Genomic DNA, 12,010 nt, shown 5'->3' on the forward strand with positions numbered 1-12,010 from the left:
TAAAAACCCAGCCAACAATCCTCAAATGTGAGGGGCAGGCTGTAATTGGTAAATAAATTTTTTTTTTTATTAGTAAATAAAAAAAATTTTTGCGTTTTCAGTTTGCATTAATAGCAAGGTTCGATCCCAGCCAAAGGGCAAATGTTTTCCGCTCTTTTTCTATTCCCTCTTTTTCAAGTATCTTATTTATGTGTTCGACTTTTATCTGTCTAGATTCTTTGCTGAATCTCCTTATAAGGTGTGGAGCAAGACTGATAAATTATGTGAATCGGATGAAGAGAGGGCGCGGCCGTCCGGAAGTAGGGGCGTACGTGGCCTGCTACGGCTCTGAAAATTCTGGTACTTATCTGTTGACTAGGAATTTTAATGGCTAGCATTATTTGACTTTCACGTTTTGGTTGAGTTCTTCTGTGCACTTAAAGTGGGTTGAATTGCACAGCTCGTCTTTCAGCAACGTCATTTGGCTTGATAACATAGAATTGTTCCTACTAAAGTATTTCACTTGTTCCTTGCCAAGTCCACTCTCGGTTGCAATAACGTGCTATATCAATCCATAAGACATACTTTTTTGTAGGCAAATCCGACAATAAACGTCCCTGCTGCAAAGACACTAAAAAAAATCTCTCTTCGGGGTTCGTCTGATTTTCATCAGAGAATTCCCCCCCCCCCCCCCCCCCCGGAAAAAAATTGGTTCCACTTTTTTCGGATTCGCATCCCCCCCCCCCCCCCCAAGAAAAATCCTGGGTCCTGGAAAAGACTGAAGTGAATGAGGTGAAGCGCGTTTTTTAGACCAATGACCTTGGACTGCCTGTGTTGAAATTCCCAATGTTCGAGCGAGATCCACAGGCTCCCTGTGTCTCAACACCTGCAAGCGAGTACCCAGAATGCCACAGTACACAACACGGACTTCGACAATGCCGAACAGACAAGACTCCCAACCATATAATATTCTGCTTGGAAATTCCCTTCAAACAAGCCTTATGAGATAGTACGACCTGTCCACGATGATAAGCACAGACGTGATGGCATCTGAGCTAAAAGACAAGGTAAAGCTCGCTTGCAAAGTCGCTCTTCTGTGCATATTGCGTCAACCAAAACTATGTATGAACGAAGAGCTAAGAATTTTAGAATACAAAGTGTGTTTTATTACCGTTTTTTTGATAGACAACACCAACAGTATTTAGTTATCGTATTCATATAAAATTTTTAAGATGAATTTTCAGTGATCATTGAATCTATATCAAAGTCTAACGCAGCAAACTTCATTTATTATTTGTGCTACATAGGACCCGATGGGGCATTCTCCAAACTCCTATAAAATGTATTTCCACTGTTTACCCGTGAAGGATCTTTAAACCATCTAAACCGGTAACGATGTATACAGAAAACCACTAAATTACCACAATAAAATACTGTGTCAAGAAAAAAATCCGAAATTCTCCTTACTATGTTTCAATTTTTTTAGATGGGAAAGACTGAAGCATGTCGTTTTGTCATGTTTTAATACCTTTGTGTTAGACTCCTGCTGAATTCTATTGCTTTTTCGATCAATGGTATTAAATCGAATAGTTTGATTGGTCCTACTATTTATCCAACCTTTTAAAATATCAAGTCTTTTATTTGGATGATCTGTCTGGATTTTATAAAAAAAAAGCGGGCGAATATTGTTTATATTTGTTACATTAGATGGTTTCACATTTCTCATGTTTTCATTGTCGAACGGAAGCAACTTTCAATTTCCGGCTGTGTGCAAGGAAAAAAATTCTATTCTCTAAGGAATAGAATATAAAAATAGAAAACCAAACAATCTTCATTTTTAAACCAAAAATACTCCGCCTGTTTTATACATAACATTTATGCAATACGATTTGATTTTTTGATTTAGTTTTCATTTTTCTTTCCGGTTTTGGAACGTTTTCATCTGATTAATAAATTATCAAATGCAGCCACAAATTTGCTATTTCTTTTTTGTTCGCAAAAACCCAGACTATAACACTGCTAATTTCTTTTGTCAAATTAGATTTTGCTTATGATAATTCGATCATTCGTTCCGTTCCCTAGATGCCATTCTATGGGGACCAGGAGACAGAATTCAACAGACTTCGAGAACATACAAGTGAGTATTTGTAATCGTATCATGAAAGCTAAGATTTACTACACAGCTTGCAACGAAAGGCTTGATGGGATATGGGATTCAAGTATAGTTTTGTGTTTTTTGACAGTCAGTCATAGGCCAATAGTTGGATTCCAACAGTGCAGTTAGTTTCAGCATCTATCCGTAAAACCTAATCTTCTGTAGTCACAATAAGAACTAATAAGCTTGTCTCTGTAAATGCGCTAAATTTTGCAGTGGTTGCGTCTGAACCCTTTTCACTAAATATATCAATAAACTTATTTTTTAATCCTTGCGACCTTTCTTAATTTTTTGAAATTGTATCCTTTTGAAACGACAAAATAATAAATAAACACTTTGTTTATATTAGTGAAATGCTGTGGTAACAAAGAGTCATTTTTTCAATAGAATATTTGCTGGCTGTTTTCCCATTGTTTGCATTACAGTGTACCCTTGAAAATCAAACTTTTAGATGTTCTGTCAGTCAAAAGTGTTGACGTCATAAAGGCTTTTTTTTATTTCTTTCAAAAGTCCAGATAATATTAGTCACTTTTTTGCTGTATTTTGTGCGTACCACTGACAAGTGATCAGCCTTCTTTAGCAGCCACTCACTGTATTTTATTAAGGGGCTAGTGGCAGCTAGAAAAACCTGTTTATATGATTGAAACCCCTTTGCTGATTAAATTTCTTTGAGGAAAAGGAGTAGAAGATTGCTGATAAATAAGAAATGCAAAGAAAAAAGTATCCCAAACTCTAAAATTCAACTTAGACATTATATGATGGCTTTTATTTTAAAAAGTATTATTTCTTTTGAACTCTGCTGCTTTAAATACATAGATAGAGGCATCACTGCTTTTATCACAAAATACTTGCATACTTATCAAGGTAATAGGAGAAGTTCTCTATAACAAACCTATGGTGTTCAACTGATCTAAGTTAATTAGTTGGGTCAAATAGTTTGAAATTAAGCGGTCATATTTCACTTTTTTAGTTTTTACTAAGAGAAGGCCAAGGCGGACTGCTCTTCCTGCGACAAGAGAAAGGAGCTCTATTAGAAGTCTTATAAGGTACGATAATTGTATTATTATTGATAGATTGGGTGATGATATAAAAAAAAAACCCAATAGGCATGGTAAAGTAGGATTGTAGTGTAACTAATTGCATCGTTATGAAAGTCAATTCTCACTCTACTGTCTCTTCCTGGGTTGTTAACCGCTTGGCATTTTCAATTGGTCTGTAGATCTATGTTCTATTTTAAATGTACTTTAAGAGCTAGTCTTGTTTGTGTTACTTTTTTAAGGTGTTAAATGTGACTCTACACAGCGGCAGAATGGGTGGTAGCTAGGGTTGTTCATCTGTATCATGACGTGTTATGATGTCCTGCGATATGACATGCTTGATGTCTTCATTTCCCACATGTGGGAAGACAGATGGATGGAATGTGTTATTTGTTTAACAAATTAAGTCTACCAACCTTTGTTTTTTTAGTTTTATGAAAACTGTGGTTGGAAAGGATATGACCAAAGTGACCATGCCTGTTCATTTCAACGAACCTGTTTCTTTTCTACAGGTAAACATTAATAAACATGTATCATACAATAGGGATGAATGACAATCAGGGGAGGTCATGATAAATTAGAGAGACATCTCTAGGGTCAAGAGGCATTGATTAAAAGTCATAGCTTTTGAACTTAAGGTGCATTGTGTTTAGGGGTTCTGATGGGAAATCTTGAGATTTTTATGTGTGCATACCTTAGTACCATAGGTCTGAATAGTGATTTTATTATATTATTTCCTTTGCAGAGGTTGTCTGAAGATCTTGAATATGCGGACATACTAAACAGAGCATGTGGTAAGAAACCAGTATCTACTGTATACAAAAGCAGCTTGCATTTTCAGTCCCCCAGTACCCATTTGCTTTCCAATGCCTTAAAAAAATCCTTACATCTCAATAACAAAAGGATAAGAGATTGGCTACTCACTATTATACTGCACATGTATTAGTGAAAGGTACATTTATTTTGCTGAGTTTGGGCTGCTGCACCTGCAATGCCCAGGAATGACTTCTGCGGCAAGTGGGGTGATGTCAGTCGATACTCAAGTGTTAAACAATCAGAACAATCACAACTCTTCTATTATCACAACCCTGCCTACCAATTAAAATGAGCGTTGTACAGAGTTTGTAGCTTATGACAGCACGTATTTTGTCTTGCGAAAACAATCATTTTAGGAGTGTGGTTCTGAAAATCATGATAGGGAACAGGGATAACAGGGGTTTCAAATTTGGTTATTGCGATTCTGTACTGAGGCAATACATCAAACTTGGAAAGGTGTGAAAATTATATGGTATAATTTGTCATTGGAAAGTTGGATAGGCAAGCGAGGTATGTCTTTAGTCACGAACCTGGTATTCTGTCTCAAATGCAACTACTGTATTGAGTACTGATTTCAGTCAGATATTATTTGGGTTTGATTGTCCTTTTATTACATAAAAGCTAAATTGCAAAGTCAAATGATGTTTGTTTGTTTTTAAGCAATCATGAGCTTGTGATTTCTGTCTTTTCTAGCTCTATGAATAAAACAGACAAATAAAATATGGAATCACTGTAAACTTGAGTTGTTGATTTGACCGAAATCAAACCAAAACAATCAAATGGAAGTGCCTTTGTTGAGTTGCTATCACAAATATTAATTCGATCCATAGTATCCATGGCTTGGCAAGGGCCTTTTCTTTTAATAGCTACACATAATATTGAAAGCCCAGACTTAGCTTGAGATTTTTTCACATTATTCCTTTGTTTTTAGTGTGCAAGAATAACCTTGTCAAGTTGGCACATGTCGCTGCATTTGCATCCTCCACTTATGCTACTGTTCTATCAAGGTTTGTCTCAAAGTTGTTTAACCAGTGTAACAACTCTACTTGAGGTGATCTCCTCCATCTTGTGTGATCGGTGTGGTTTGCTGATTACTTATGTAGTAACACTATTATAATCCTGTTGGTCGGTGTGGGTTATTTTACAGGTTCTGGAAGCCCTTCAACCCTCTTCTTGGCGAGACATTTGAGTACATTGATAATGACAATGGCTTTGCTTTAATAGCCGAACAGGTACTGTATTACAGCAACCAGGTTAAGGCCATGTTACAAGGGGCAATTTGTCCTGCAACTTGCAATGCAATATTGAGTTGCAAGAAAATAGTTTATCAGAGCTCATAACCACCTCTTCCTGTTATTGGTGATTAGATGCCAGTGACGAATTTTCAGGCACGCTCATTGGTCAATACAAGCCACGTTTACATTTTAGCAGGTCAAAAATATCAGGCGACGACGACTAAAGTGATATCTGTGCTGTGAACATTTTTTGCGGTCAGAAATCGTTTTTCATGCATTTGAAAAGTAGAAAACAACACTTGACAACTGCAGAGTCAAGAGTGTCATGGGTCACATATATCTTGAATGAAGGTATATGCTATCATAGCCAATCCTGTGCACAGTCACAATAAATAATGCTTAATATTACCCACCTTTTTAATCAGGTTTCCCATCACCCACCAATCTCTGCCCTCCATGCAGAGTCCAGTCATTGGGTGTTCTGGCAGGAGTACAAACTGGACACAAAGTTCAGAGGACAATTCTTTAAAGTGATACCTACCGGCCATTGCCACTTGAAGTTCAAGACCAATGGTCATCACTTTTCCTGGAAAAAGCCAGTTACAACAATCCACAACATCTTAGTAGGGAGTCTTTATGTTGACCAGGTGGGTTGATGTGTGTCATCCCTCAGGGGATGTTCAAAGATTTTTCTGATTCTGCTGTCCCTTAAGGGGTCTCATGGTATTGATGGCCTGAAACTAAGTTTACAGTACCCCCCCCCCCCCCCCCGTCCCAGGCTTGAAATGTCAGTCAGGACAGTAGATAGCAAGGTGGGGTCACGTGGAGTTTGCCCCTCTCCCCCAGAGAAAGGATTTTACCAAAGGAAATAGAATGAGCCTGAGCCTTGCGAACCCCTTGCCCCTAGAAAAAAGTTTTGGCTATCCCAATATCTTTCTTTCTCAAAAGAAACATCTTTGAGAAAATGGAGAGCTCACCTTTCCTAGATAACAGCCGTATATGTAATTTGTGTTTTTAGTAATTTCTATTTTGTAATTGTCTTTTCGTGTTTTAGGAGGGTGATATGGTTGTTACAAACCACACCACAAAAGAGACATGCACAGTTCATTTTATGCCGGTTAGGAAAGTGCAAGACAACTTCAAGAAACTCAAAGGTAATTGTGACGGAGTCACTATATGTTAATTAGCGGAACTGTCTAGAAAAACTTTTACGTGCAGCCTCTCCCGCTTGGAACATTGTAGAAATTAACACATGCTTTTAACATGCTAGTATTGGATTTGTTTACTTAGGATCGTTGTTCTGTTTGCTAGAATATTCTAGAACCAAGACTCAGCAGTTTATGATAACGAAATGGATGGTGTAATGTTTCAACAACACTTATGACGTGATTATGTATATTTAGAAAGACCCAAGTGTATATAAGGAGTATCAGGCCCGTACCCAGGATTTTTCTTGGGGGGGGAGGGGGGGCGTCAACGGGGGTGCACCCCCTGGGTACGGGCCTGTTAGTTGAGTTTGCTCGTGAATTAAGAAGCTGAGTGGTGAGCTTAGCTGTAGCTTAGTGCTAAGTGTAAGTTTAGTTGTGAAACAGCACGACACGCTCATTTAGAGGGAATCCGAGACCGAATAACAGAATCGTGTAACGTCTTCAAGAAAACATTTATCAAGTCCGTTGTGTACTAGATTGTGTTGGAGTGTAGTCATTCTAGTCCACGACAGTAATTAATTCCTAAGTAGAATTGATGTCTTGTTTCAACATCAAGTCAAGACACCGTTGTACTATAAGCCCCCACGCCAAAGCCACCCTTCTCTCTTGATCCCCTTCTCCTTCATTCCTTTCTAGACAGCTTAGGATCCGAAACGGCTAACAGTTATATCTCGTTAAAGCCGGCCCAATCTCTTATACCCTTTCTGTTATCCCAGGTGAAGTTAAGGCTGGCCCAATCTCTTATATCCTTTCTGTTATCCCAGGTGAAGTTAAGGCTGGCCCAATCTCTTATATCCTTTCTGTTATCCCAGGTGAAGTTAAGGCTGGCCCAATCTCTTACATCCTTTCTGTTATCCCAGGTGAAGTTAAGGACCCTGAGGGCAAGGTGCGGTATGTTATTGAGGGCTCATGGGACAAATCGCTGGAGTGTATCCCGCAGGACACTGGTTAGTCCGAAATTACTATTATAATGCTATTTTGAAAGTGTACGTGGGTATGAGTTGCGGGAATCCAGTTGGCTAAACTACTTTGAATCACATTGAATAATGATGCAGATTTGATATCTATGCCCGGTAGTTCAAGGTGCTGAGTGATAAGAATATACACTTAAAAAAGCACTACTATTATGAAAAAAACTTTACTGTTTTGTTATTCTCTTCCTGTCTCATCTATTAGGATATCGCGCTTTGTTTTTGTTTTGATATTTTATTGTGTTTTCAGGTTTTAATGACGACAGTATTGATTTATGGACTGCTGTGGCGAGACCGGATGACTCATACAAGTAATAAGCAAATATTCGTTTTTGTCACTCGTTCATCTCGTTATGCCTACTTGTTCAGCTGAATGCCAATGACCGTTTAAAGGAAATGGTGCACCCCTTGCCAACTCTGTTAGTGCTGTATGCTATAGACCTATTTTAAATGATGGTAAATCGTTGACTTCATATGCTTGAAATAAGGTTGCACATGTAATATTTCGATGTTTGGACAAGGGCATGCACTGATCTTTGTCATGCTCGAAGATTCAGCGTATTTTTCGGGCGCTCCCAAAGGTCACCCCCGACCCTTGGGAGCACCCGCAAAGTACGCTGGATCTTCGAGCATGTGATCTTTGTAGTGATATTTCGAAAAGAGGAGCGAGGCATGTACTTAGCTTTATATGTGATATTCTAAGTAAATTGTGAACCTATTATTATTTTTTCCAGGATGTACGCATTTACGAGATTTACAATTCAACTAAACGATCCCGACTATGGTAAGAGCTAAGTTTAGTTACTCCTACTCTCATGTCAAAGATTTCAACAACTCGAATTGAAGCCAATTTTTTCCTTCTCTTACATTTCTTATATGGAAGCATCGACGTCTTTTAGCCCAGGCCAGTCTGTGTTCACTCATAAAGGAAATAGTGACCTGTGTTAATATTGACGATTTGATGTTTTTCATAGGTGTAACGTGCCCGACCGACTGCAGAAATCGACCGGACATCAGACAGTTGGAATTAGGCAAGGTGAGTCGCCTTTCTACTGTTCGACTTTTTGCAGCTTCATTTGGTGTGTTTGTTTGTACTGTTGTATCGAATTATTTTTATGCAGTTTTTTTTTTCTGGTTATGATGATTGCAATAAAGTTTTCAATATTTTTTGTCTAAAGATTGACAGTTCAGCGGCTGAGAAACATCGCTTGGAGGAGAAACAGCGCGCTTCGCGCCGCGAGAGAGACACGAAAGGCGAAGCCTGGACGCCTAGGTATGACAAAAAAGATAGGTATGGGCGTCAACCTAACATGGCCCCGAGATTAACATCAGCTATAATGGGCCTGTGATGGATTTCACAATACAAGTAACCCTCCCATGCCTTTGACTCGACCACTACTGCAATTCTTACGTCTTCCTGGTTCTCCCTTCTTATACTAGTGATACCCCTCCGCTCTCATCTTCTCCTTTGCGCCCTGTCTCTCCCCAAACCCTTCTCCAACCAACACACTTTTACCCACCTTTATATGGTGGGTTTTACCCACCTATATATGGTTTGTACCCAAAGAAGATCCGTACGCGCGGATGTTTGAAAGTAGACCCCCCCATTTCCCTTGTTCCTTCCCTGATGTTGTCTTGCGAGATCCTCATCTTGTTTTCTACCTTTAGATGGTTTGTACCCAAAGAAGATCCCTACACGCGTACGTTTGACTATGTCTACCGCGGCGGCTACTGGACAAATATCATGGATGGTCACTTTGACAACTTGCCGGCTATTTATTAAGCCTTCATCTTGCTTCTGATGGTGCTTTGGAATACCAAGGAACCGATTATTCTATAGCTATCTATAGCTCTACGAGGTGCTTTGGAATACCAAGGAACCGATTATTCTAGAGCTATCTATGGTTCTACGAGGTGCTTTGGAATACCAAGGAACCGATTATTCTAGAGCTATCTACACTATGGCTCAGCGTGGTGCTTTGGAATACCGAGGAACCGATTATTCTAGAGCTATCTATGGCTCAGCGTGGTGCTTTGGAATACCAAGGAACCGATTATTCTAGAGCTATCCATGGCTCTACGAGGTGCTTTGGAATACCAAGGAACCAATTATTCTAGAGCTATCTACACTATGGCTCAGCGTGGTGCTTTGGAATACCAAGGAACCAATTATTCTATAGCTATATATTTAAGTAAGTTATTTGTTATATAACACAATCTCATTTCCGGAATTAGTGTATTCTTTGGTGGGCTCTATATAACAACCACTCTAACCCAAACACGAGTCCTGTTTTTGGTGGTTGTTATATAGTAGTTCCCTATTTATTATACGAGGGGAAAGAGCATAGTGGATTCTGGGAATGCGATTACGTATGCTTGGTTTTATTTTAAGAATTTGTTGCGCAACTCCTTCATGTCTTGATAAGGATCACATGGCTTGGACCTGTCGCATTCTCCATTTGCATAATAATAAGAGTCTTTTTAGAACTTTTCGTATTCTGGGGATATCGTGAATGTATCAAAGTAAACAAGTAGTTATATTTTTGGTTTTATGCACTTTTAATATTGAGGAATAGTTTTGAATTTCCGCTTATATTAAATTGGCAATTTTAATAATTTATTGTAAAGCGAAGTAGGGTAATAATCTGATGGGTGGATATGGAACATGAAAGTATTTAAAAATACACAAATAATAATTATTTAAGATAAATCAATTAGCTGTACAATGGTATTTAATTTGTCACATGTTGTTGCCTGAAAAGCGGAAAGCTGTGCTTTCCTGGATGATACACCGAAATGTTGGTATAGAACTAATAAACACAGTGAACGGTTTATCTGGTATATTTTTTTCTATATTGAATCGGATTAAATATGGGAGCCGGACGGAAAATGGATTCGTCGCCAATAATTTAAGATGCTATGGATAGCCAGCGCTTGAAAAGGGTTAAAACAAGCTGACCGACATTTCATCACGCAGGATTACTTGAATGTCAGTGAGGAATTGTATTGGTAGTATAATGGTACTGTTATGGTTGGCAGTAAAAATTCGCACGTGGACCAACATGTAAAATAAGGGATATTTGTACTTGGTTTATAATACATGAGTTTTGAGTCGAATGTCAACGATTCTCGAAGGGAACGACGAAAGATGATCTGGGTAGGGGAGAGGTGACAGTCGCGTTCGGGCGTACTACGCAGCTCGCAGGAAGTGGTCGTGATCTAAGCTGTTAGACATGAAGAGTCGTTTAGAGGCTTTCTCTGTGACTTCAGCTTGTCCTTTGCACTGCGGTTAGCCAAGATATGCGATATGCGATCCCATAGGCGGAGAAATCTGGCTCGACGCGAATTCAAGCCCATCGTCACTTGAAAGCTTTTCTGGTACACCAAAGGTGGCGAAACAGTCCGGGCCAGTACACTATGGAGAAGTGCTGCTCGATCGCTTTAGCTTCTGATGTTATGCACTCGGGCGTGGTGAAGTCTCGAATTGTGTTCGAATACTTCGGCAAGCGCCTTGACGGTGGAATCTCACCACCGAAAGACGGTGAAGTTTAAGTTCCTTTCTGTAAACTGGAACTTGTCGAGGTTAAGGACGATGCCCGACTGGCCTAAGTGTGTGAGAAGTTCGATTTTCCTCCACCAGTGTTGTGCAAGATTGACGTAGTAAAGAACGGTGTCGTTCACACAACGTTCCTTTCAATCGAAGTTGGACAGAAAGGCGTGGAACCGGCCGGCAGTTGTACCCGTCTCTGGGGGGAGAGGGAAGACCTTCTGGTGTCCTCGTGTAGTGCCAGCGGTCTAAGGGGGTAATCAAGGTGGTCAATCACGGTCTGAGGCGCGTAGGGCAAACTGTGGTAGCCCTTCCACGCGTCTGTCGCTGTCTTGCATGTGTTGTTTGGGATGCGTCATGTCAAGTGGACGAGAGACGCCGTCCTGAAGGTATCGCGTTTACAGAGCGGGGATAGAGCCATCGTTCTGCGTGGGGGGGGGGGGGGGGGGACCTTGGGTTTCGGATTGACCACCATGCGATGGCACCACGTCACCCATATAGGGTGTGGGTGTGAATGCTTTCGATGTTGCCGCTGGGTCAACATGCATCTCGACCGTTTTGGGCCCTCCATCCATGTTAGCGCCCAATGAGCGTGTTGAACGTGGAAGAGGCGAACCATTCGAGTTGCAAACTTTACATGCGGCTGTTGTTTCCGCATACGTGGGGGACGGGCAGTTCCTAAGGAGCCGGCGTTGGTATCCTTCGGTGGTTGTTGGAGGTCACAGGTGTCGTGGGCGAGTTTGTTAGTGGTGATTCCTGGGCAGCTACCCGACATGAATTCCTGTAACATGAGGCCGAGGGTTAGGCAAAGCGACTCGTACGACAGGGACAAACTCATACGGCGCTGCTAACGTACGCTATGGAGTGGCAGGACGCCCCCTCCCCGCTGCGGGTGTTTTTTGGGTAGCCTGGCGTCGAAAGCTCCTTCTTTAGGCTTGGTTTGACGGTTGCAGTTGGGCACGCGAAGGACCGCAGGCGAGGAACTCTTCTAGGGATTAAAGGACAAATTGTCAGATTTGTGTTTGCTATGGCGGACATCGTCGTCGTCGACTTGTTGCTCGG

General features: G+C 40.5%; 1 protein-coding gene across 2 annotated transcripts; it reads left to right on the forward strand.

Annotated features, from left to right (window-relative positions):
* Positions 1–875: 875 nt before the first annotated feature.
* On the forward strand, positions 876–10,233 carry LOC5513257 (oxysterol-binding protein 1). 2 transcript variants are annotated; one of them, XM_001633454.3, is made up of 15 exons: positions 876–1,046; positions 2,062–2,116; positions 3,105–3,180; positions 3,602–3,683; positions 3,917–3,965; positions 4,919–4,994; positions 5,135–5,219; positions 5,648–5,869; positions 6,277–6,376; positions 7,291–7,377; positions 7,652–7,712; positions 8,136–8,185; positions 8,376–8,437; positions 8,580–8,692; positions 9,070–10,233. In XM_001633454.3, exons 1-15 carry the CDS (start codon positions 1,005–1,007, stop codon positions 9,182–9,184), a joined length of 1,275 nt encoding a protein of 424 aa, XP_001633504.1. In that variant the 5' UTR covers positions 876–1,004; the 3' UTR covers positions 9,185–10,233. The 2 variants fall into 2 exon arrangements, with proteins under 2 accessions (XP_001633504.1, XP_032238673.1); XM_032382782.2 differs by having other exon boundaries at positions 877–1,046; positions 8,580–8,674.
* Positions 10,234–12,010: the final 1,777 nt, after the last annotated feature.

The sequence above is a fragment of the Nematostella vectensis genome, chromosome 3 (genome assembly GCF_932526225.1).
Source record: "Nematostella vectensis chromosome 3, jaNemVect1.1, whole genome shotgun sequence".
Lineage (NCBI taxonomy): Eukaryota > Metazoa > Cnidaria > Anthozoa > Actiniaria > Edwardsiidae > Nematostella > Nematostella vectensis.